This window comes from Eulemur rufifrons, chromosome 8 (assembly GCF_041146395.1).
Source record: "Eulemur rufifrons isolate Redbay chromosome 8, OSU_ERuf_1, whole genome shotgun sequence".
NCBI lineage: Eukaryota > Metazoa > Chordata > Mammalia > Primates > Lemuridae > Eulemur > Eulemur rufifrons.
In genome coordinates, this window is record NC_090990.1 from 42,159,667 (window position 1) to 42,186,501 (window position 26,835).

Below are 26,835 nucleotides of genomic sequence, written 5' to 3' on the forward strand. Positions count from 1 at the left end.
AAGAAAACAAAAACTGTGAGACAGGTTCTATTATTTTCATTTTACAGATGAAGAAACTCAAGCATGGAGAAAGTTAAGTAATTTTTCCAAGGCACATAGCTAAGATGGGATTGGTACCCAGCTAGTCTGACTGCGGAGGCTGCATTTTTTTTTTTTTATTTTTCTTTACATTTTCTTTTTAATTTCAAAATATTAAGGGGCTACAGATATTTTTGATATAAGGCTTGAGTCAGGGCTGTAATAGTGTTCATTGTACCCGTTAGGTGAATTTTTGCAAGCAACCCCATTAAAAAGTGGGCAAAAGACATGAACAGAAGTTTTTCAAGAGAAGACAGAAAAATGGCCAACATACGAAAAAATGCCCAACATCACTAATTATCGGGGAAATGCAAATTGAAACCACAATGAGACATCACCTTACTCCTGTTAGAATGGCTTTCATTAAAAAATCCAACAACAATAGATGCCAACGTGGATGCAGAGAGAGAGGAACACTTATACACTGTTGGTGGGACTGCAAATTAGTACAGCCTCTGTGGTAAATAGTAGGGAGACTTTTCAAAGGACTTAAAGTAGACCCATCATTAGATCCAGCAATCCCACTACAGGGTCTGCATATTTCACCATTTTAAGAGATGCAACTGTTTCTAGGACACCACGGTATCCCTGGGCTCTGTCTGCCCCTCTTTCCACTCTTGTTCTTTAGATTTTAACTTAAAGTCTTCTTTAACATCTGTCCACTCCATTCCTCCTCTCTATTTGGGATACATTTCTCCTTTCCATGATCCTTAATCCTGTGTTTCTCTATCACTGTCTTTATCATGTTTTATTATAAATATCTGTTTAGTTTTCTGTTTCCTGGTAGACTGTGAACTCCTTCCGTGGATGTCACTATCACCATGATCATCATAAACAGCGACAGCTACACTGAGCACTTGCAGGCATCAGACATGATTCTATGCTCTTCCCGTGTAAAATCCCAGCAGCTCTAGGCTGGGCACTGTTATTAGGCAGGTCGCCCATGGAGAGACCCAGAGAGGTTGAGTAACTTGCCAATATTCACACAGTAAATAGGTGGGGTTCAGAAGCTGAAGCTTTAAAGGACACATTCTATAAGAATTCCTCTCTCCCAGAAGCTCTAGAATAGTGGTATCAGGCTGTGGGAAGTACAAAGCTAGCTGAAAAGGGAGCGGCACCTCAGCACACCAATGCCATGAAACCCAAGGACACAACTTGAGTCTCTGCTTGGAAAAACAAAAGTAGTTTTGACCATACACAAGCCCCAGGGAAAATGGCATGGTCAAAATATTCTTACTGTTTCCCAAGTCTTTTTCAGAAAAGATGTTTCTTCCTAGCATGCATTCCCAATGAATAACAGTAATAAATCTCCCAGCAGAAAAACAAGAGTCTGGCAACACTCTCCATTTGAAAAAGTTGTTCCAAAATAGAGCTGCAACTGGTTCAGTACTCTCCAATCAAGTCCTTAAAATATCAACAGGTGAAGGCATTCATCCTTACCTGGTGGGCTATAAATCTCCCTTATCCTTAACCAGAGCTGAAGAGATGTTTATGTTGACTGTAAGCTTCACAAAACCCTACTTCAGAGAGAATATTTAACTTCTAGACTCACTGTTGGGAATGTTTGGCATAAAACCCTGTGTTCTACTCCAACCCAGAAGTGCCATGCGGAGCTGGGGGCTGTAATGCATGAGAAGGAATCCCAGTCACTGCCTCTTCGTGCACCGGCACTAGGTGAGAAGAGGCAACATCTACCCAAGTTGTGTAGTACAGGTTTGGGGCAGGGGCTCCAGAGTTTCAAATTTCACCTCCACTCCTTGGGACATTCCTTAATCCCCTGAACCTCAGTTTTCCTTTTTGAAAGCTGGAATAATGATATCTGGGTGTATCTCATCAAAATGGCTCAAATTACAATATATTTCACATTTACATGAAATGCCTTCTCTTGGTCTAGTTCTCCCAACTAGAGAGGTAGGAAAAGCTGTAAGAACCAATCTTTGCCCTGGCAGTAACACTCTATGTGGCTTTGGGCAAGTCTTCAGAATCTTCATCTATAAAATGATGGGTTGACTCAGAGAGTCTTCAATTACCACTCTGAATACTGACATACAAAGATTTTATACCTGATCTCAAAGAAGAATTTCTAGCTCATATGAAAGTTTAAGAACATGACCAATGGTTTTATTTCCTGGTAAACACACGGTTTTACTCCAAATTGAATTTAAAATAACAACTCACAACTTAATGTCTCTGTTTCTTTATGCTGCTCTGGAAGTAGTATGGTAGTCAATAGTGAGCATGTGATAACTTCTGGTCAAACATCTGGTTCAAATCTTGGTTCCATGGCTTTCAAGCTATGAGACCTTGGATAAAATTCCATAATCCCAAAGAAACTCTGTTTCTTCATCTATAAAATGGGGATGATCTCTCTCTGAGAATTTGTGAGGTTTGGGTAAAATAATGCACCTAGTTGCAGAGACTGGCATGGAGTGTGGTACTCTACAAATATCTTTCTTCCATCCTATTAGTTTAACTAAATAGTCACTAAGCAGGTGCTGAGAGGAATTAAGAACACAGGGCTGGTTAGCATATCTACAGGTAATTCCTTTGTTTCTCAAAACTATAGAGCCAGACATTTGGGTGCCTTGTCTATGGGACCCTAATACCTGGCTCTATAGTAGATATCAGAATGAGGCAGAAAAATACATATCAAATTCTTCTTATGGTATCCACCACCCAGCTCAAAAGTTACTAGCTCATTATACTAAGATTGCATGGAATTTTTGACACTTGCTGCTTTTTACATATGTCATCTCATTATTTAAATCCTTGTTAGTAAATGAGGAAACTGAGGCCCACAGAGGTGAAATAATTTGCCTGCAGGCACATAGGCATGAGTGGCAAAGACCAAATTCAGACAGATCCCGAGACTTCCAATCCAATGCTCTTTCCTCCATACCACAACCTGGAGAAAGGGCTCCTGTACTTGTACTCACAAACAGCACAGTTGGAAAAAACAAAAGAACAGCAGACTTTCTGATGATTTTTTTAAAGGGTGAGAGTAAGTACTTCCCTGTTAATCCTTTAAAAATTTAAATGATAATGTTGCTTTGTTTTTATATATCAACCTTCAAATTGTTAAAAGACCTTTTCCAACTATTTTTTTTTTTCTTGCCTAAGATCACACTCAAATCTTTGAGACAAATTATAGGATAGTTCACCAAAAATGAAGGGTAGAGAGCTCAGAAAGTGGTTTGAATTCTAATGCCAGCTCTGCTACAAATTTGGGGGAATTTTGATTATACTAACAATTATGAATATTAGTATAGGATTTTATTATTTTCATTGTATTTATTTCAAATAAATTATTCAATTCTTATAGACAAAATTATCAGATAGGTATTATTAAACACAAAACACACTTAGAGATAAGAAAAGTGAAGGTCAGAGAATCTAAGTGACTTGTTCTAGGCCACATACCAAGTAGATGGCAGATCTAGACTCAAATTCAGGTCTTCTGGTTTAAAAGTTTTTTAAAACATCTCTCTGATCCAGTGGTCCCCAAACGTTTTGGCACCAGGGACCAGTTTCATGGAAGACAATTTTTGAAGGGATAGTGGGGGTGGGGTGGGGGGGTGGAGCTCAGGCGGTGGTGCCAGCAATGGGGAGCAGCTGTAAATGCAGATGAATCTTCACTCACCCTCAGCTGCTCACCTCCTGCTGTGCACCCCCTTCCTAAGTTTCATGAAAGACAAATTTTCCATGGACTGGGTGGGCAGGGGGGTGGGCAGGAGCAGCTCTGCGGCCCATGCCTAACATGCCCTGGGGGTTGGGGACCACAGACGTATACCATTCACTATCATCGTGGTAAAAAGGAACCAAACCAATGGTTAAGAATGGGGACTCTGAAAACCCAAAACAACACATGTTGGCGTGGGTGTGGAGAGACAGGAACACTAATACACTGCTGGTGGGACTGCAAACTAGTGCAACCCCTGTGGAAAGCATTATGGAGGTATCTTAAACAGATTCAAGTAGACCTGCCATTTGACCCAGCAATCCCATTACTGGGCATATACCCAAAGGAAAAAAGGTCATTCTGTAACAAAGGCACGTGTACCCAAATGTTTATAGCAGCACAATTCACAATAGCAAAGATGTGGAAACAACCCAAATGCCCATCAATACATAATTGGATTAGTAAACTGTGGTATATGTATACCATGGAATATTACTCAGCTATAAGGAATGATGAAGATACGACATCTCTATGGTTCTCCTGGAGAGAGTTGGAACCCATTATATTAAGTGAAGTATCCCAAGAATGGAAAAACAAGCATCACATGTACTCACCAGAAAATTGGTTTCCCTGATCATCACCTAAATACAAATCTGGGAACGACACCAATTGGACATCAGACTGAGGTGGGGGGTGGGGGAGGGGATGGGGGTATGCCTACACAATGAGTGCATTGCGCACCGTTTGGGGAGTGGTAACACTTGAAGGTGCTGACTCGGGAAAGGGGGGGTGGGGAAAAAAATATGAAACTATTGTTTTTAACTTGCACTGTTCACTTAATAATTTATCATGAATATTTCCCATATTATTTCATATCATTGTACAAGAAATAATGTATACATTATGAGGACATACTGTATCTAACAAGATATACTGTTAGACTCTTTGATTCTGTAAAATTAAATTGAAAAAAAAAAAAAAAAAAAAAAAAGAATGGGGACTCTGGAGTTAAATATACCTGAGTCTGAATCCTGATTCTCTGTCCTGTCTGTAAATGGGGAAGAGGATAATAGTAATAGCAGTGAAGAATAACAAGTAAAACTTCAACTTTTCCCAGTATCACGGTGCAAAATTGCTTAATTATTATCTCTGAAGCACATTATTTATAACTCCTCTGTATTTAATATGTCCTGACAAAATGTTTCATTGTTTTGATTAATCTTTTAAAATTTCCCAAGTAGTTTGTTATTTTAGATTTTACAGATGTGTAAAACCAAAACCAAGAAGCCAGTCAGAGAGGAGTCAGAGAGGAGTACTGACCGTGGTCCCAAATCATTTCCGTCCATTTCTCATGCCGAGTGGTAATAAACACTTCTCAGATTTCTGCTAAGCACAGCTGTTGTTTTTTGGAGATGCTAAAATAGCAACATGATACAAAACACCTCCCAGGTTGATGGGGGAAGGGCGCTGCACTGAGTATTCACATGAACTCACTTAATTAATTTTTTGATTATTAGTTGCTAGGGCAGCCATAACAAGTACCTCGGAGAGTGTGGCTTAAACAAGAGAGAGTTATTGCCTTACAGTTCTGGAGGCACAAGTCCAAGTTCAAGGGGTCAGCAGGGCTGGTTCCTTCTGAGGAGAGTGAGGGCAGGACGTGTCCCAGGCCTCTCCCCTGTGGCTATCTTCACGTTCACATGGTGTCTGTAACTTCACCCCTCTGTGCATCTCTGTGTCCTTCTCAGTGGCAGGTCCATGTCTGTAGATGTTACCCTGTCTTACGATGTATTCCTTAGCAGTGGGATTATTAAGGACACGCCCTCTGGATTTGCTCTTGAGGCCTTGCTAAGCAGTGTTCCACACGCGTTTAGACCTGGGTTCAGTCAAAAATAAGCCACGTATAACCTTGGGAAAGTCCTGCTGTCCCAGCATGTCAGAGCATGACAAGACTTCAGGACTATTTAGTTCAACCTCCCATTTTAGAGGTGAAGCCCTCAGTGGCTCCCTTGGCTTACAGGGTAAAGTACATACGGCGTCAGTGGCCTTTCAATACTGCATCCCTATTTACTGCTGGAGAGTCCATTCTGGCTACTGGGTTATTTTACTTTCCGCTCCAGTCACACCTAACTGCAGGAATATCCCCAACCCTCACCCACTGTTGCTCTCCTGTGCTCCTTTGTCCATGCTGTCCCCTTTGCCTTCTTTCCCTCCTTCCCTGACAATATGCTACTCCTCCTCTGGCACTCAGCTGAGATGATGCTTCCTCCAATGAGCCCAAGATGAGCCCCCAGCCTGGGTCAGACACCCATTCTCAATGCTCCTATCAAAGCTTGCACCTTCCTTCATCATCCTGCTTTTTATTGAATACTAAAACTGTTTTCTTGACACTCTCCCCTGCCAAGCTGAACGACTAGGCGGCATCTAAGACAGGGCCTGACAGTAGGGTCTACTGAGCGGATCTTCCAACCCCGAGCTGACACTCCAAGTAAACAGGAACATGCATGGAGCGTCCCCCATAATGAGGCACGTTGGGTATGTGTTACGAAGTGTGTTGGCATTTTCTGCCTCGGGGCCTCCCATTTCTTTGTAAAATGGGAGTTGTTAGACTGGTTGGTATTTGAGAAATCTCCTACCTCCTATATTTTATAATTTCATCATTTTCTCAAATCACTTGACTAATAATAGGTGAAAGAAAAATACAGTTCAATATAATCCCAATGCTCATTCATCAACAATTCAAGCACCATTTTTTAAGCTTCCTGACTGACCAGCTATCTCAGCTCAAAAATGCCACAATTTTCTCTTGCCAAGACTGTGTTTCTTGATGGGAAGAACGCCAGGGAACGTGAACCATCGCAGTAATGTCCACTAAACACCCACTATGCCCCCAGCACTACTCTAGATAGTGTAGATACATTTAGATTATACCTCCTGCCTGAGGCTCTCCCTTGAACTCTAAACTTGCATATCTAACCGCTTACTCAGCCCCTCAAGCATGTTGTGTCTGAAACTGACTTCTGATCTCCTTCCAAATCTGTTCTGTATTAAGTCAGCTCGGTAAATGTTGGCTCCATTCTTCAGGTATTCCAGCTTCACACCTTGGAGTCATTGGCAATTCCTCATCTTCTTTAACATTATTTGGCCCGATCCATCAGTAAATCCTGTTGACGCTGCCCGTAGAATATATTCAGACTCTAACCACTTCTAGCCACCTTCACTGCTGAGACTGCTCTGAGCCATCAGCCCCTCTTGCCTGGGTTACTGCAATAGTCTCCTACCAGGTCAGCCAGCTTCTGCCCTTGCTGTCCCTATCATCTATTTTCAAAACAGCCGCCAGAGGATCCTTTCAAAATGTAAGTCGGATCGTGTCATTGCACCAGCCACAACACCCAGGTAGCCTCCATCTCACTCAGGAAAATCTCAAGCTTCTGCGATGGTCTCCAGGACCCTGTATGCTCTGACCACTCTCTCCTCCGGCCACTCCTTGAACACACCAGACAAGCTTCTGCCTCAGGGCCTTTGCATCTGCCATTATCTTTCTGTAGAATGTTCTCCCCTAAGATATTCGAGTGACCAATCCCTGACCACCCTCAAGTTTCTGCTGAAATGCCACCTCACACTGACTCTTTCTTGAAATTTTCCCATTTAAAATAGCAGCCCCTCCATCCCTAAACCCTTCCCTGTACATCTACATTGCACTTACTACCATTTGACCTGAATATATGTATTTGTCTGTCTTCTCTCACTAGAATATTAGTTTTATGAAGGCAGGTATTTTTGACTGTTTGGTTCAGTGCTGCATCTACAGTGTCTAAAACAGGACCTGACCACACAAAGCAGGGGCTCAGTAAATATGTACTGAGTAAATGCATATCTTGTTGATTTAAAAAAAAAATGAAATCCTCCTTTTAAGATGAGAAAACACCCATATTTCTCTTTTGATCTTTTCTTCCCTCTCTCTGAGCAGAAGTTGTGTCATCATATTAGCTTACCCCATAAAGATGTTATTAGGTAACAAACATGCCCTTCTGTACATTTTTCTCTAACTTGCCTAACATTCTACCTGCTGTCCTGTTGTAATCCTTGCGAGTGATGCCTGGCTTATCCTTGGCGCTCAGTAGTTGTTACCTACAAATCTAAGCTCACGAGCCAGCGCTGCTACGTACCAGCTGTGTGGTATTGAGCAAGTGATAACGTGCTGACCGTAAATTTCCTCACCTATGAAAAAACGGGGCAATGGCATCGACCTCACTGTGTTGTCATGTAGATAAACTGAAACAATGACGTCAGCGCAGATCCCGGTCCATCAGAGACAGCAAATACATCAGTCTCCTTTTCTTACAAGCACACTAAAACTGGCACTTTTCCACCAAGGAGGAGAAGGAGGAGGAGTTTCTCAAAAGTTGCTCAACAGTATGGTGGAGGAGGCAGCGGGGAGAAGTCAGAGGAGGGAGACTAAGCAGTACCAGCGTGCCCCTGATGCACCCTTTTCCAAAACTCAGCTATTTGGACCTGAGTGGTCTGCTGCAGAGACACATGCCCAGGGCCAAAGGGGAGCTTTTCCTAACCAGCAACAGCTGAAATGAATCCTCGGTCCTGATTTAAAACCAAACATCTGCGTGGGAAGCCACATGATTCACAGGAGAAAATGACTTGACTCCAAACGCATAATAAAGGCGATATGGAAGCAACACACACACACACACACACACACACACACGAGAGACTGACTTATTGAATTGGGGAATTGAAGGAGGAAAAAGGAAGGTGTGGTCAATCAGGCGAGGAGTCTCCAACTGTGCCAACAGCACTCAGCCACCCGAAGGGCAGGGAACGCCACCTGGCTGGGTGCAGGATAATTCCCCAGGGACATCTCTATTTTTACAAGCACCTCCAATACTCTTACAAACTAGTTATTTTAGTAGTGATTTTCTAAGTGAGGGTCCTGGGGCTCTGGAGGGGGAATACACTTGCCCCAGGGCAGCTAATAGGGAGCAGAGCCCAATCTAAAACCACAAACAGCATCGCACAGCCGTCCTCCTAGTGCCAGGCTCTGCCCTCTGACCGCTAATCACCCAGAGGCTGGACACAGTCCGCAAGGGCAAGTAAACACAGACAGAAGCTGACAGGCACTTAGCCTGTGGGTCCGGGAACAGGTCAGAAGTCCAGCTTGCTGGTCAGAGCTAAGACCCCTCATGCCATCATGCCTCGGTGCCTCTTGTCCCTCACGTACCAGGTGGCACAGGACCCATCACTCCCCTCTTCACTCCCACCTTCCCTGAGCAAGGCCCGTGTGAGCTGAGCCACACTGACACCCGACACACTTATTCCTGTCCAGGAGGGAGAACATACAGGCAGCCTTTCTCCACGGCTCTCCTAGAGGGAGACAACTGACCCGGCAAGAAAGGAGACGGGAAGAAAGTCCACAGCCAAATCGACGCGCCTTACCTCTTCCATTGTTTTCTTCTAAGGTAGAGTCTGAGAGACAAACCCAGCTTCCCAGAGCTGGATCTTGGGGCCGACCGTCTGCTTTCTTATGCCTCTGCAGGCCAGGGAGCAATCACTTCCCCTGGCTGCCCTGGACACACCTGCGTCCAGGCTCCCAACCTGCCCCACCTGCGTTGTGGCTCCTCCCTCGCCTGGGGCTGGGCACAGGCCGCCTCCATCCTCCGGGCTTGGCCAGGACCCACACCTGCAGGGGGGCGGGGGAGCCCTCTTCCCCCACTCTCCAGGAGACTTCACTTTGTGCCTGCCCTGGGGCCACATTCTTCAAGTAAAAAGCTGCTCCTGTCCCGGCCCTGGGAAAGGAGGTGGAGGGCAGTGAGGAAACCCCACCTGAGTGCCCACTGCCTCCAACAGGTGATTCCCAAACCTGCCTGGGAATCTACCAGAAATACAGGTTTCAGGGGCCAAACACGGCATTGGATCAATACTCCGGTCTAGGGCCTGGGAGCATGGATTTTATAAAAGCTTTCCAGTCGGTGTACTCTAAACTTTATTAACGACTCGTGGTAAGATGTACCTTTTGCATCATGACTCAGCACACACTCATGCTAAAATAAAAACTTCTCAAAGCAACAGTCCCTCTTTCTGGGAGTGATCACACTGGCATGTTCTGTTCTGGGCCATGATATGCCATTTACTTAACTAAACGGTCAGCACACCCCACCACACGGACTTCTTGACTCTCAGTTGGCTCGACACTGCCGTGGAGACCGTGTTCACAGTCAGACTGGGGGCCCTTTCCTACAGCTAAATGAGGCACAGGCCAAAGGTGGTTCGTGACTTTCCCTCAGCTTGCTGGTTCTTAACTCATGTGTACACGTTTGTGAGTAATAGGAGGGGGAAGCTCTCCCGGCCCCAGCGGATCACTGCCTGGCTCTTGCTCTTGGGGCAAGGGCTCCCCCTCGTGGCTTCAGGCCAGTTTGCACCGGCGGAGGGGGTGGAGCAGGCAGGGGGACTCTCAGCTCCTGGACCTGGAAGGGCTGGGAGGTCTGTGTGATCTGGTTTGGTTTATGGCACGTTATAGTGCCAGGTCCTAGGATGTAGTAGGCACTAATCATTGGTAGCTGTTAGGGGTGGAGACTGCTTTTCCTTTAGGCTTAAGAACTATGACTCTTGGAATGGCTAGGTATCCAACTCAGTAATCCTAGCTTGGGAAAGTCAACAAACCCCTCTGATGTATGTTCCTCCTCTGTAAAAACTAGATAAGTGGCTGGAAGTGTTGGCTTAAGAACTATGGCCACACAAAAACCTCCTGATATGGTGCTTAGCACTAAGTAGGCACCAGAAATGTCAGTTTGTCTCTTCCTTTCCCGTCCTCTCCGTCACAGGTGGCTGTCAAAGTCAGTGTCAAAGTGCACAGGGTGCACTTGGATGTGCAAATGAAGTAGCGTTGCTTTGTTTCCAGCTTGATGCAAGGAGAACTCATGCTTGCTTACACCGCAGGGTGGAGACGGGAGAGGTGGGTCCAAAGTGCAGATATTGTGGGGAGAGATTGGGATTTGAAATTTGGGGGTCTAACTAGGTTTAACCAGCTCTCACCACACACTACGAATAAACATTTCAATTCAATAAAGAAGTATAAGACCTGGCCATATACAAGGTGCTTTGGTGACCTGCTACTAGATTTAGGCCAGGTTGAATCGTGTCATGAGCTCCACTTAATTGTGGACAAAGAAATGACTGATGGAGCGCCTACTGCCCGCCAGGAACAGTGCCCCAGACCTTGCAAGCATCACCTGATTTTGTCCTTATTATGATCCTCTTTTTCCAGCTGAGGAAACTGAGGCACATGCAAGTTAAGTCACCTCTTCCAGATAACACAGCAAGTGGAGAGCAGAAATTCCAACCTGGGAAGTCTGGCTCCAGAGCCCACATGGACAACCACTCTGTTTGCGTCTATTTACATCTTAGAGAAAAGCAGAATAATAAACTCACAGAATCTGAGAGCTTGAAGGCTTCTATGAAGCAATTTTTTCCAAATTCAACTTTGAAGGTAGCCTGTGAGAAAACTTAGCAGGTACTTTGGCTGAAGTTAGGCTCAAAACCTTCTAGATATGTCTGGTCTTTCAAACGCCGAGCTTCAGTTAGCTCCTCTGGGTAGTGGTGATGACATCCCACACTCCCCAGTGAGGTCCCATTTATTCTTTGGGGCACTGAGGAGCAGAAATCAGAACTTCCAGCACATTCTGGATGTTTCCAAACCTTACTTTCAGTCTCAGATACTGCTTGAAGCTTTTCAGCCTCTCCTATCATGTTTCAGTCTTTCCTTTCTTGGCAAACGTATTACTTACACTTTGTACTGTGAGCGATGATTTGTAGCAGAATACCCTGATGTGAAAAAGGAGCATTTAAAAAGTATCTGAAAATGGGAAATCATGTGCATTCACCTCTTCCTGGCGTAAACTTTGAGCACCGTACGTTATCGAATGACAAAGCTGGAGAACATAGATTGATTGTCAGAGGTAGGGTGGTGCTGCCAGAGTAACCTATTATTAATATGAAAATTATTGTTGGTTAGATTAATCATTTCTGAGGATTTCCAGCATAACATGTAATTTATTTATGTATAATTTATATCCTGATTACTTTCACAAGGGAGGGAAGGAAAGATGAAAGAAGTTAAATTTATTGAGAGTCTATTGTGTGGCAGGCTACACAGTTTGCATATATTTTCTTCTATTCCTCATGACGATGTTGTGAGCTAAGAGATGTCAGCCCTAGTTGACAAATGAAGAGAATGAGCTTGGGATGGTGAGGCAGATGTCCTGGCCATGCGGAGTACGGGTCTGACTCACCCTAATCCATGGCCTTTCCTCCACTCCATGCTGGCCCCAAAAGGAGTTGAGAGATTGGTTTCACTGATCAACACCTAAGAGCACATATAGGAATAACACTAATCAGGTGTCGGCCAGATGGGGGGGAGGGGATGGGTGTATACATACATAATGAGTGTGATGTGCACCGTCTGGGGAATGGACTCGCTTGAAACTCTGACTCGGTGGAGGGTGGGGAAAGGCAAGGGCAATTTACCTAACCTAAACTTTTGTACCCCCATAATATGCTGAAATAAAAAAAAAAGCCAAGTGAAATAGGATGGTTAAAAACCAGGATTTTAGCCATGCACAAGGCAGGATGGGTAGACAGGTAGGAATGGATGAATGATCGGTGCAGAAATACGAGATGATTAATACAAGGTATACAATGAAATATTTAATGATAAAATACCTAGAATTATATTGGAGGCATGTGGGCTCAAGAAAAATCTTTCTTACTTTTTGCCAGTTTTTGAAAACTGTATAATCCAGCTGGTTTCTCTTTTGCCTTGAAGGAAGCTCACATATCAATTTTGTGCTTATCTCAGTAAACGTCTTAATAGTATATAATAATTTAGTAAGAGCTTTTTTGAAGGATGCTAAGCAAACATGACCAGGACAAATTGCTTTCCTTTTAATAGCCTTTTAACAAGAATCTTAGCACCTGTTTTGCGCCGCGTGCCATGCTTGGAGCTGGGGATGGAGCAACCCCTTAGGTTCTTGTAAGGAAACTGTCTTCCTCCGCTGACACCAGTTACATTATGTATGCATCACTCACATGAATTATTAAGATGTTTTCTGATATGCTTGTCTTGTTGAGATCAAAAGAAGACCATCCCCCTGTGGGAAGGAGATGGGGCCTGCCTGGAAGTAGGAAATCATTTTCAATATCAATCACTCCCATGTTCCATCATCCAGAAAAGTGGGTCCTTAATCAGAAAACTCAAGCAGGGACCTATCATCTCTCTTTGGATTTGTCTTCTTGGGTCTGGACTTCAAGTCATAGTCACACCACATAACTGTCATGGTTAGAGCCTCAGAGTACTAGGACATAGGAGTGGTAGGTCATGCCACAGAATCCACAGGTCAATCAGTGTTTTAATCTATTTCTGCTGCTAGAACAAAATACTTTAGACTGGGTAATTTATAAAGAGCATAGATTTATTGCTCACAAAAATGGAGGCTGGAAAGTCCAAGATCAAAGTGCCAGCAGTCAGTGCCTGATGAGGGCCCAGGCTCTGCTTCCAAGATGGCACCTGGAACTCTGCATCCTCCAGAGGCGGTGAATGTTGTGGCCCTGAATGGCAGAAGGAAGAAGGGATAACAAAGGCCTACCTAGTTCCCTCAGCTCTTTTATGAGGCACCAATCACATCGTCTTCATATTGTTGCATTGGAGATTCTGTTTCAACATGAATTTTGGAGGGGACACAACATTCAAAAGGCAGCAATTAGTATGTGACTTACAAATCATATTTTAGGTAGCTGATTTCACATGCATTGGAAAGCTCTATCAAAGTCTAAGAGTTAGAATTGTTTTCCTCATGAGGAATCGAGGAGGCATAGATTCTCTCCTACACACACGCACACCTCCCCTTCTCTAACTTGCTCCCCCTTGAATGCCATGCTTACGTTTTATGGACAGAAGGCATGTGTGGGCATTCCAGGGTAGTAGGAAGTCAGATGGCCTCTGGCCTGTGGCCGCAGCACAGGGGCCTGGAAGACCCATGCTGAAGAGTCATAAACTCCATTTTTTAAAAAAATGCAAATTAGCAAACTGTAGCATGCTCTCTGTTTATTCCTCATGTGTCACTCCCCAGTCTTTGGTCAAATCTGCTGTAGTTAGACATTTCATCTTAACTTCAACTCTGCCATAGTGAACAAGGAAGCATCTTTAGTCCGCATTTGGGAAAGCGATGTTCTCTGAGGTCAGCACAGCTACAGTGCTAAGTAATGAGGGATTGCACAGGGCTGAAGCTGCAGGAACAGGTTCTATCCTTTCCTCCAGGCTCAGGCTTCTGGGACACAGCTGTCCCTCCTCGCATGTTGGGGCTATGGAGGTTATTTTATGAAGGCAGGTAAGGGGGGCAGAGAAAATGCCTTGTGTTCACCAAATCCCACTTTGTATTCCTTTCCTTGGGTATGTGAGAAGACTGTATTTCCCAATCTCCCTCGCGATTAGACTAAAGCATGTGGCTAGGTTCTGACCAATGGGTTGTGGAGAAAAGCAATGAATGTTACTTGTAACACTGCTCAATTGCCCACTTTCTCTCTTCTCCTTTTGCAGCAATCTCAGAAGCCATGTGCTCAGGATGGCAGAATCACAGAACTGAAGGAGGCTGGATCTTTGAGTCCTTACTCCCTAAGAGGGCTATTAATAGTAAGGCATCTGCCCAATCGTCATTAGATTGTAATATAAATAAGTTGTTGCTGTTTTAAGCTATTAAAAATTAGGGAATTATTTGTTACTGAAGCATAGCCTATCTTATTCTGACTACTACAACTTTCTTAGAAAACATTTCTTCCAATACATTATTGAGACATAGTAACATTCTGAGAGCAGGTTGGTAGGAAAATTAGAGGAAGGTTTGGGTCAGGAGATAAGGAAACTAATCCTGATGTGGGTTTAGCCAGCTTCTTGAGGAGTGAATTGCAGATCAGATTGCGATGCCCAACTGACATGATCTGGGCTGCTGGGATTAACAGTGGACACAATGGTCACTACTTTACATATATCATCCCATTACATTTCTCAATCATCTAAGCAGGTGTTATTACTCTCATTTTATAGATGAAGAAATTGAGGTACAAAGAGATTGAGTTTTTTCCCTAGGACACACAGCCTGTCAGAAGCAGAACTGGGTTTCAAATTCAGACATATCTGTGTGACGGAGGTAAAGTTGAATGCCGTTAGCTACAGTAGTGCAGGTGTTAGCCATACTGAAGCTCACAGGGGTGGCGTCATTGTGATTTTTGGGAAGGATTTTGTCAACTAGTTAGAGAAGAATTATTGGCAACATCTTGGGGATAGATTTCAACACCTAAGGAGAGAAACTGCAGTGCCTAGAAAAGATATCAGGCAAACAGACTAGGGTGTGAAGCCCCACAGAGAAAGAACAGTAAAAATTGCCAGTGGAGGCAGGTGTGTGGTTGGTGGGACAAGAAACACACAAGGAGGACTGGGGAACAGGTGAAGCACAATGACATGCTGGTGACAGAAGATATATCCCAGAGAGTAAGGGACACAGGCCAGGGGAACAAGACTAACACCAGACCTCCTGTGCTGTGGGGACAGCCCCTACCGTCTGCCTACGTGGTTAGGAGGAGCTCAGGGCCTGAGCAGGCCTGGGTCTTGTGGTCAAAGATCTCTAGACCTGCCCAGTGCATGGCTGGGACAGGCAGTGAGGTAGATAGAGGAGATACTGACACTTGTGAACAGATAAACTAAAAACCACACAATTACTGCTCTGTTAGAAAGATGAAAAAAGTACTGCGGAAATGCAGTGTATTTGATTTTTGACCAATCTTGGTCCAACCACTTACTAGCTGTGTCTTTGACCGAGTGACTTGTGCCTTTGACCCTCAGCCTCCCGACCTGTAAAAAGAGGCTAACTCAGCCCCCAGATGGTCACGATTATGAAATGACAGACGACACATAAAGAATCATGCACAGCAGTTGGCACCTAATGGGCTCTCTGTAATGGCTAGATCATCCCCCCTTTCCTCTCCGCAGAGGATGGGTATCTACCTCTGGGGTGAAGGGAGGCTTCACAAAGGGAATAAGGATGATCTTTTAGTCCTAAAGTGGTCACGGCCGGGGCAGTCCAGAGGGACAGAACAGCTTGTAAGAAGACCAGTCTCCAACCATCTGTCTCCCAAGCAGGCCCTGTAGGACGACAGTATTTAAAGCGCATGGCTTCTGCTCTCAGGAGTTGCTGTTGCTGACCCTGCGTCACCCTGAAAGCAGCCCCAGGGACTGTACATCCTTTTCTGCTGCAATGTCTGTTTCGCCTGCTCACTGGCTACACTGTCAGAGCGGCCAGCAGCTCAGGCCTCCTGCTGCCAAGAGCCGGTGCAACAGCTTGCGGGGAGGTGAGGTGCAGCCAAGGCCCCGCTACCGTGGCCCTGTGTGGCAGATCTCAGTCGACCAGCTCTGAATGAGGATGCTGGATGGGACAGGCCATTTGGCCCTTGTTCACATTGCAAGATGAGAGTCTTTTGTCATCGAAATGAAGGGCTCCCTGGGAAGGGAGGTGGCCTGTGTTGATGAGATCTTGTTTCCCGCTGTCTCCTAGAGTGGAGGATGCTGCCCAAGCCATGGTGCGCAATCTGCGTGTACATTAGCCAGGTGGAACTGAGCGTGGGGGTCAGTGTCGTTATTCAAAGGCATTTATCACTGTGGCATTTAATCGCCCGTATAAACATTTGTGGACTTGAATTACCTCATTTGGTGCTCACAGCCACTCGGCCAACGAGGCAGGGCACGTCATACATCCCCATTTTGCAGATGAGAGAACCACGGCTCGGACAAACGATCTGATCAGGGCCGGATTTGGGGGCTGTGGCATGAGGGGCGGAGGGAGTTGGGAGGTCTGGAGAAGAGTGTTACAAGCAAGTGACTCTGAACCTGGAAGCTTCATGCCTGACGTGGTCACCCCGCTCACCTGCTCCCTTCCTCTCTGTCGGCCCCCACCCACATTCTCTCTGCACCCACACCCACATCCATGTCCCTAGCCTTTCATTCATCCAACACAGATTTACCTAATTTCCACCATGGTCAAGGGCAGGCCAAGACATACAGTGGGGCACAAAACACACACTGGCCACACCCTGGGGAACCTGCGGCCTAGTTAGGGAGTCAAACATTAAACAAACAGGGGAATCCCTACACGGGTACTCGTACACTTAACTGCTATGAAGGAAAACAACAGGGAATAGAACAACAGGGCCCCTGCCTTGTAGCAGGCGCCCAAGGAGTCCAGGTCACTCCCGATCTCACTGATTCATGCATCCAATAAGTATTTGCTGAACACTGACTCAGTGCGCGGAGCTGGGCACCAGTCTGTGAGTTGAGGACTCACAGGGACCCGCGTATCCAACCGCCTGCTGCATTTTTCCCTTGGGTGTTCCACAGTCACCTCAAACTCAGCAAGGCCAAGACTTAACCCATGAGCCGATCTGCTAAACCTGCTATGAGTGTCAGCAAGCTCATCATTCTCCCAGGTAGAAACCTTGGGCGTTCCTGACTCCCATCTACCCTTCACTTTCCAAGTGCAGTCCATTGAGCCTCGTTCAACCGCATTCAGCAAGCGTGCCCACTTGTGCCCGTGCCTGCAGGAGGTGCCTGATATTCCCTGGCACAAAGTAGGCACAGCCATTGCCATCGAGGGACCTACCATCTAGCTGCACATCAGGAAAGGACTAGACCTCAGAGTCATCTCTTCCATCAGTTTGGTTCTCGCTGTCCACTCTACAGAAGGTCGTAGGTTTAGTCCTCTGGCACCCCTGCCTCCAATGTCCCACCTCACACCAAATGAGTTTTCTCAGTGTTCCCAGACTGATCTTCCCCAAGACACACCCAACTATGACACTACGCCACTGAAAGCCTCCTCTGACGACCTAGGGCCTACTCTCATCTTGCAATCCGAGCAAGGGAAAAGTCCAAGCTCTTTCCCAGGACACACAGGCTCTTTAGGACTGGCCCCGTGGAGCCTCTCCAGCCTCAGCACCTGTCACTCGCTGCCCGACACCTGACACACTGAGTTTCTTCACTACGGGGCTCACAGTGCTGTGTCTTGCCCCGGGATGTTGGCCTGTCCAGTTTCCTCTACTTGGAATGCTGTCCCTCGCCTGTCTGTCACCCACCTGTGCCCTCTGCCCCAACCTTCCAGAGCTGGTGCAGGGGACACCCCCACACTGAGCCTTTCCTGATGACAGCAGGCAGGTGATTTAATCGACTCTCTGTTCCCACATTTCTCTCACCATTCACCCATCACCCAACTGCAACGACAACACCAGCCCCATTTATATCCATGTGGCAGCTTCTTTCAGTTCCCCATAAACCCCCCACCCTCCTTGCTATTTCTGAAGATCCTCAAAAGTGGCTTCCCACGTGCACCCCAGCCGGGCTGCGGGGCGTGTTCCAGGATGGCCACCATTGCTGAGGCCGCCTGGTGTGGCCGCACCAGTGTCCTCGGGTTCACCTCGCAGCAGGCGCGGAGTGAGGAACTGTTCATGCGTAAATTCATTTTATTCCCACAACGACTGCGAGGTGGGCACTCAACCCTTTTCAGATGAGGAAGCTGAGACGCAGAGAAGTGAGAGTCGCACAGGCCAGGTTTCCAGGCTGGGAGGTGTGAGGGCCGGGATTAGCCTCCCGCCGGCCTCAGCTAAAACTGGTACCCTTATCCGCTGTGTGGTGGCCAACCCTGGAGCATCTGGACTCTGGCTCAGCCCACCCACCTGCCTCTGTCCCCACGTCTGTCTCCCCCCAGTAGACTGTGGGGCCTCGGAGGGCAGAAATTCGTACTCACTCGTTCCTGTCCTCCGTACCCAGCTCAGCACCTGGCCTGCAATAAATGTTTTCTCAATAAATGTGGTACATTGCAGGTGAGATTTCGTTAAGTTGGATTATTTTCCTTTTCTCATTTTAGGGCTGGGCTTCTTCATAGCTGGTCGGCCTCACTCACAGCCGAGCCCAGAGGGTCAGAGTGATTTGAGAGAAGGGGCAGAGAGGGGGCTGCACCATCCTCCCCACTGCAGCAGGAGTGCCAACCTCTGGCCATGCCCACGTCCCTTCCAAGTGCCTGGTTTCCATTCATTTGGCCTCCAGCCCATGGAAATACAATAACGCTCCGGGCAGCACCGAGGAGCCGGCCGTGTGCTGGCCTCACGCACGGGGAGCATTTAGACAGCCTGCTTACCATCCACGTCTTCCACTTGGCCGTGAATGTGCATCTCCTCTTAGTCTGCAAATTGCCCTGCGCTCTGGGAGTCACTGTGGACAGGCTTCACTCTGGCTAACGTCACATATCAGACCTGAAGGGCAGAAAGCTAATGCATCCTCTGCCATTGTCCTAAGGGTCCCCGCCGGCAGCCTCGGGTTGGGGATCCTGCAACCGTCCTGATCTTGATGGTCCCAATCTCACTCCACACGCAGTGTCTGCCCCGTCCGTCAGCAGTGCCGATGTCACACAGGACCCGAGTGTGGGGACACTCGCACAAGGGGCTTGGGATTGGGGAACCCAGTTAGGAAAACTATATAGAGTTTGAGCAAAGCTAATTTTAGTCGCAGAGAAAAACCAAAAGAGATTGATAGGAACGGCCATGAAAGTGTCTTGGAAAGTGGAAATATAAAATGATTTATGATAAATACACATGTTTCTTATTAAGCCAACTGTTCTCAGGAACTGCCGGATGGGGAGATGAGCCGGTGTATGTGTGAGGGTCCAATTAGGAAAACAGAAATAGCGCTATTGGAAACAGGGCATCTAATACAGAGAATTAGTTGCACCAGGAGAGCTCTGAGGAAGCCCAGAGATAGCAACAGCTGGGAGCCTCAGGGCTGGAGGAGAAGACAGAAGGCGGTGTCCTCGGTCCCCAGGAGCTAGAATCTCTAGGAGGAAGTAGGAAGCACTGAGGAGAGACATGGCCACCGGCATGTGAACCTCCTGAGCTCCAGAGAAGGGAAGAAACACCCTGGCTTCTCCCTTCCTCCCATCCTCAGTCCCTGTCAGTGCCCCCACGGGGCAGAAGCCAGGCAGTGCAGGAGCCTGAGACCTGCCACCTGTGGGGTGCAGACGTCCTGGCAGACAGAGGAGAGCAGGGCAGGGGTGAGGGATGGGTCTGGGGACAGCTCACTTAGGGCAGGCACAGGTGAGGAAAATATTATAGGAGAAAATAGTAAGTACTATAATAGAATTTGTAAAGAAGCCAGTAGATCAAAAACAGAAAGAGCAATGAAGTCTTTTATTTGTGGAGAGGAGGGGTTAGGAAGCTTTTTGGAGGAGACACCCTGAGCCGGGTCTCGAGTGAGGCATGAGGGTTTGAGATGAAAGCGGGGGTGGGGGGGGAGGGGGGTGCGGGGAGAGAAGGCCATTTCAAAAGGGACAAGGGCACAGGCAGGACACGACTTCCAGAGCCCCCCAGGGAGCGGAGAGAACTTCAGTCTGGCAGGAGAGTGGGTTGTGCGTGTCAGGACAGCAGCCACAGAAGAGGCAAGCCCAGGGTGTGCAGGGGCAGCGCAGGCTTGGAGCGGTGTGCTCGGGGGTGCAGACTTAGCCTTGGGCCAGGAGGTTTCACTGCAGGGTAATTCAGAGAGGGAGGTAACCAGATTTTATTAGCTGTAGGGAAAGAGCATGACCCTCTGCCCCCATCCTGCCTTCTCCTTCCTGTTCTTCCTCTTCTTCTGTTAAACAAATGCAAAACTCATGTGTCCTCCCGAGTGTTTACTCTTTAACATTTATTCTAATGCCAGGATCGAAAGTATTTATGTAATTCCCCATGGACAATTGCCTTCGGATCCGAAAATATGTTATTTAAAAAGACAAATCTTTGCTTTGAATTTGCAAAGATAAATCTTCTTCTTCTTTTTTTTTGAAAACCTTACAGGGGATTAGAAATTAAATCAGATGCATAATGTGGTTGATCAAGCCACTACTCTTTTTAGGTTAAAATTGAAGTATAATTAACATGAATTGAGCTATGGCTCAAATATTCATTGGCATATGAAGATCACCTCTCTAGGTGAGTGCTCGGAAGAGCTGTACTCACTTGCATAGCTAACTAGTCTGTTTAAAATCAGTCTCATTATTTTATGATTAAGTATCATATGATTTACCTTAGGCATGAAAAGCAGAAGAAAAGAACAATCCCTCCCATTTGTATGGCACCTTACACTTCCTAAAACACTTGCAGAAAAATCAAAGGAAGGTACAAAGCAATAAAGAGGGAAAAAGAAAGAAAGAAAATTATTCTTAAGAGACCTTTTTTTTTTTTTTTAAACACTACACGGTCAAGACAGACAGGAAGTCAATATCTGAGCATATTTCAAGAAGTCAATATCTGAGGATATTTTAGGAAGCTCATTGTCAGAGGTTAGGGAGTGGAAACCCACAATGTCCACTTATCGTACAGATTTCTGAAAGGTTGGGTGACCATTTTGAGTGATCGCAAAATAGCGGTCACTGTCTACCCCGACAACTTGTTTCTTGCTTCAAGGAGAAAAAACATCAATTGTAGCACACATTTTTGGTAGCCTATCTAGCATCCATTTTCCCCTGCTCCCCTTTTCTACTTAGAAACATCTTTTTCTATTAAAAAAAAATTGTGCTCTCATACTTCTCCCCCACACATACATGCCTATGTGATTCAAGGAAGGCTGATTCCACCTCCAGATGTGGGTCCTGATTGGCAGGTCATCAGCACATGCTCTCCATCTCAACGAAGTGATTGGATCAGGGGTGAGCAGGTAATCTAGGCCAGTCCAATCAAAGGAATCAGAGGATTTTTTTCTTGGAATACTGGGATGGGGTTTCCACTTGCTCTCAAAGCCAACTGGGAACAGTACTAGCAGGAGCCCTGCTGACAGTCATCTTTGACCATCAAGGGAGTCAGGTTTATTTATTTAATTTATTTATCTGACACCCAGGCTAGAGTGCAGTGGTACAATCATAGCTCAATGTAACCTCAAATTCCTGAGCTCCAGTGATCCTCCCACCTTAGACTCCCAAGTTGCTGGACTGCAGGAACGTGCCTCCACGCCTGGCTAATTATTTTCTTTCTTTTCTTTCTTTCTTTCTCTCTTTCTTTTCTCCTTCCTTCCTTCCTTCCTTCCTTCCTTTCATTTTTTATAGAGGATGAGGATCTTGCTATATTGCCCAGGCTGGTCTCCAACTCCTGGCCTTAAGCAATCCTCCTGCCTTGGCCTCCCAAAGTTCTGGGATTACGGGTATGAGCCACCATGCCCATGTGGGAGTTAGGTTTAAAATGCAGCTTTACCAGGCAGAACAGAGAGTGGTCTTTGAGTTGCTGGATGAATTAAACCAGCCCTAAGGCTCAGTCTAGGCTTGGAGTTTTTAGCTCTGGGGACCAATAAAATCCTGTTTTAGTTTGCCAGTTGGAATTTGGTCTTTTTTTTTCTTGCAACTAAAAACCTGAGTGATAACCACAAAAATACCTTTTCATAATGGGAGTACTATACACAGTAGCCTTTTAACTGGCATTTATTGAGCCCTGAAATATGCCAAATGTTTTCACATACATTGTTTCACTGAATCTTCACACATTAACCCTATCTTCAGATGAGGAGACCATGGCCCAGAGAGACTAAATGACCCTGGCTGCTATCACAAATCGCCCTCCTATCGCATCACCTTAGCATATGGACACGTACTTCTTGCTACATCACAATCTGGGTGAGTGTCCTGTAAGTGATGACTCATGGATTTGGCTCACTTCTCACTTCTCATGTGTGACACTTCTCTTGTGTGACCCCGGCATTTGGGAATATTTTGTTTCCATTGGTGCAGATACAGAGACAGTAGGTGAAAAATCACCAGGGATGCTTCAGGGGAAAGGCCTGGAGGTACTGCATCACTTCTGCCCACATCCCATCGTCCAGAACTCAATCAACGAACGCGGCCCCGACCGGGACTGCGAAGGAGGCTGGAAATACAGTTTTCCTGTGTGCCCAGGGCCGGAGGGAGAGCGTCTCTCTGTCGCCCATAGGCAGGGCCCTCTCGGCATCCTGCCCACTGCAGCTCGTGCGCGGGGCCCGGATTCTAAGCTAAGCATCCCATTCCACGGCCTCCCCTGTGGCTATTTCTCTTGCCACCCGCTTTCCTCCCTCCAAATCGCCCCCACCCCCATCACATTCACACTTAGTCGATCCCTCCATACGTGTTACCCTGCTTGTGTAAAGGCCAATTGGCATTTCTCTCCTCAGTGTCTGCTTAAGGAAAGGAGAAACTCCCAGCTTCCTTGACATTTCATGGAACCACAGAAGCTGTTCCGACCTCAGAGAAATGTTTGCCACGTGACAACGTATATAAGGAATCGATCACTTGCTTACCCTCAAAGCAGGTGGATTTTATAAGGAGAAGTACTCTGTAATGCAGACATGACTGGGAAGAATAAATCAAATTTCTCCGTGTACTTAAGGGAGAAAGAATTATTCTAATGCAGGGTCTGCAACTTTGGGTCCGTTACTGAGCTGGCAATCCTGTACCGTGGCCACCAGGGGGAGCGCTAGGCCCATTGCTGCACGGACAGCTATTTTTAGACGCTGCTTCTAGCCTCAAGGAAGAAGCCAAAGAAATAAAAGACTGTGATACTTTTTTTTTTTTTTAAACCGGACCAACTTATAAATTATTTGTGAGTCCAATAAAAGGCAATTATCAACATTTCCTACTATTTCAAGAGTAATATATTCTATGTTAGAAAAAGATTCAATTTATTCCATGGCTGTGATTCAGACAATGGGAAATCGGAGGCAACCACAACCAAAAAAAGATTACCCTGTATAAATCTCTCTCTTTAAAACCCAGATCAGAGAACGTGAATGCGGGCCCTGGTAGGCATGAGCTATTTGCCCCGAAGGCAGTGGAATGTGCTGGACTGGGAGAGGTGACGGGAGGGGAGTGCATGATGACTCCTTCTTTCTGCAGCACAAGGGAAGTGAATCAGAATAATCTTGTCCAAACAACTGAAGAATGAGCATTAGAGAATTATTTTAGGAAGTATAGTATTACTATTTCCAACACTATAGGCACACGATATAATGGAGCTCAGAAGAGATCCTCTTTTAATACACAGAATTGTTGTTTTCAAAGACTGTTCCTGTGCTTCCCAGTCAATTGTATGAGCACCACTCTTTTGCTCTGCAGCGGGATGGTGTAATGGGCCAAGCGTGGTTCCTGGGCTCCAGAGAAACAGAGCCTGGGTCTTGCCTCTGTGAGGCAATAAAAGTGAGACTTTGGGCAAGTTACTTAACCTCTCTGATCTTCAGTTTCTATGATATCTATGTCCCAGCATGAACATTAAGATGAAATGAGATGGTATACACGAGAAGCTCATCACAGGTATTTGATGAGCTCTTTGATGAGGTCTCTAAAGATGGCAACCAATAAACTTGAACTGAGTTGGATTCTGCATTTTTATAAATTCTGAGTTTGTGGGGTTGGAATATTGAGGATTTGCTTTGAAGACATGGCAGGAATGAGGAGTGGTTGAGGGTGGACCCACTTGGGTGTGGGGCTTTCCCACTAATCCCTTAGCTCTAACGAGAAAGCATGTTTGTATAGGTGTGTGCTCTCCAGAGAGCTTGGGCACTTAGCTGAGAAGTGCTTTTGCTTAAGGACAGGGAACAAAGCAGCAGACAGTGGGAATGAGAATACATAAACCTCGAGCTCTCCATCAGAGGCTACGACTACCTAGAGACCCTTCCCCTGATTGTGTGAAAAGCAGAACAGAAGCAGATAAATTTGAGAGCCTCAGCTGGTGCAATAGACTCAATGTGTCCCTGTCCCCAACCCAAATTCACATGTTGAAACCTAACCCCCAGTGTGATGGTATTTGGAGGTGGGACATTTGGGAAGGGCTTAGGTCATAAGGGTGGAGCCCTTATGAGTAGGATTAGTGTCCTTGCAAAGGACACCCCATAGAACTTTTTTCTACCTTCCACCATGTGAGGTTACAACGGGAAGACTGCATCTATGAACCAGGAAGCAGACTCTCGCCAGACCCTGAACCTACCGGCGTGCTTTGATCTTGGACTTCCCGACCTCCTGAAATGTGAAAAATAAATGTTTGTTGTTTAAGCCACCCAGTCTGTAGTATTCTGGGGTTACATTAATAGTAGCCCAAACAGACTAAGATGGCTAGTATCTGGGGAACTTGGAGATGCAAGGCGTGGAGCTTGGAAGGAGCATAGGTTGCAGGCATATTGCAGATTGCCAGGTCTCTGGGGGTCAGGTCAGTGCTCCAGAACCAAGAGAAAGCTGACACTGCTAGAGGGAAAGCTTTGTATGCCACAAGGTTTGCCAGCAGGCAGCACAGTGAGCCCAGCACCAGCTTTGCATTCATAGAGTTGGTCTTGAACTCTGCCCAGCCACTGCCATTCCTCCTGGTCTGATCCCTGTTTGTGACCATGTTCAAGACTAAGACCTCATGCTCATTATCTCTGCTGCTTATCCTCACTTCCCTCTCCACCCCATCCTCAGCCTTCCTCTATGCCCTGGGAGACCCATACAGACTGCACCACCTGGACGTGTTTCCTGCCTGGTTCAGTTTGGGAAGCTCTAGCAGGAGGTCCCAAGGTGAGAGGAGGAAGAAATTGGGGTATTTCTTCCCTGTCCCTCCCCTGTCTGGGTGTGGACCTCTGCAGTCTCTATACCTTTCCAGCACTGCAGCTCCTACCTCCCTCCTCGTGGCCCCAGGCCCCACTGGGCTCCAGTGATAGCCTCTCCTCCCCTGCTCCTTCAGCCATCTGGGTGGAAGTGGCTTCCTGCTCTTGCTAGTCTCTGGGTGCCTCACTCTTCCTTGTCACCTCCCTCAACCCCTCCATACCTCCGTGAGAGGTCCCGTCATCAAAATGTCTCTTTTTGAGCCAATTGGGTTGCATTATCTTTTCCACCAGGGCCCTGATTCATAAATCATCTCTTTGTGAATATATATATTTATATATTATCTCATTTGAGAAAGGTGCTTAGAACAATGTTTAAAATGCGAAGTCATGAAAGTTAAAAGTGGAATTAAAAAACATGGGCACAAAGGCATAAATTGGAACCAAAGATAAAACTAAGAAAGCTGCACAGGGTCATAAGCTCTCCATTTGGTTATTGACAGGCCACCAAGGTAGCCTCTTGTTTTCCAGATGCCCACAGATCAAGTATAGCAACTATTAAGTTCAGACTCTATAAAATACAAAGAAGCCAATTACCTGGAGCAAACACTATGGTCTGGAGACTGAAGTTTTAGCAGCATTCTCCTAGTTGTAATGAAAAGAGGCTTATATGGACAGGACTGGAAAATGGAGGGTGTCGCCCTGGAGATGCCCTCCTTGGCAGTGAGGGAGCAGGGAATGTCCCGGGGATCTAAGAACAGGAACGACAGTGTGGCCAGGCCACCCAGTGGAGGCACCTGGACCCAGGGCACCTCCAGAAACCTCACTGAAGGGCTCGCTGGGTCTGCAGCCCACTGGCCTGCCATTAGCACCGCTGGGCTATATCTAAGTATTGACTTCTCTTTGCTTCTCCTTCTGCCAACAGCTTGCTTCCTCAAAGGTCTTTGTTCTTCCTCAGAGCTTCTGGCTACTCAGACAGTGCCATAATTTTGTTTGCACATAGCATACGTTTATTTGGAGTCTCTCTGTTCTACCTTATAGCCTCTCTCCGGCATCCAACCAGCTTTACTTTCTACCACTAATAACTGGATTCTTCTTATAGCTTTCAACTCAAATTTTCCACAGTGAAAATCCGAGTGGCAAGCTTTCCCCTCTTTGGACAGAACTTTCCGTATTGAGCCACATCATCACTGGCTTGGTCAGGTGTCCACCCCTAGTGCCATCAGGGGGCTACCATGGTGGGCAGAGTCACATGCTCAATGTGGCGGCTCAGGGGCTGTGGTGTGGGCAGGGAAGCTTCCTTTAGAAGAGGAGGACTGACCCGTACATATAGACTGCACCATCTGGACTCCACTCATGGACAAGGAGAACAGTGCCAGCCACTTTGCTCTTCACTAAGAGACTGTGGGAGATGTGTGAA

At 46.3% G+C, this 26,835-nt stretch overlaps 1 protein-coding gene across 3 annotated transcripts in view; it reads right to left on the reverse strand.

Annotated features, from left to right (window-relative positions):
• FYB2 (FYN binding protein 2) overlaps nt 1-9,481 on the reverse strand; it is a 108,591-nt gene extending 99,110 nt beyond the window's left edge. For all 3 annotated transcript variants that reach the window (XM_069480054.1, XM_069480055.1, XM_069480056.1), the window contains exon 1: nt 9,206-9,481. In XM_069480054.1, coding sequence (XP_069336155.1) covers nt 9,206-9,214 — 9 coding nt within the window. In that variant the 5' untranslated portion in view covers nt 9,215-9,481. The remainder of the gene's footprint in view (nt 1-9,205) is intronic.
• Between the last annotated feature and the right edge of the window lie 17,354 nt (nt 9,482-26,835).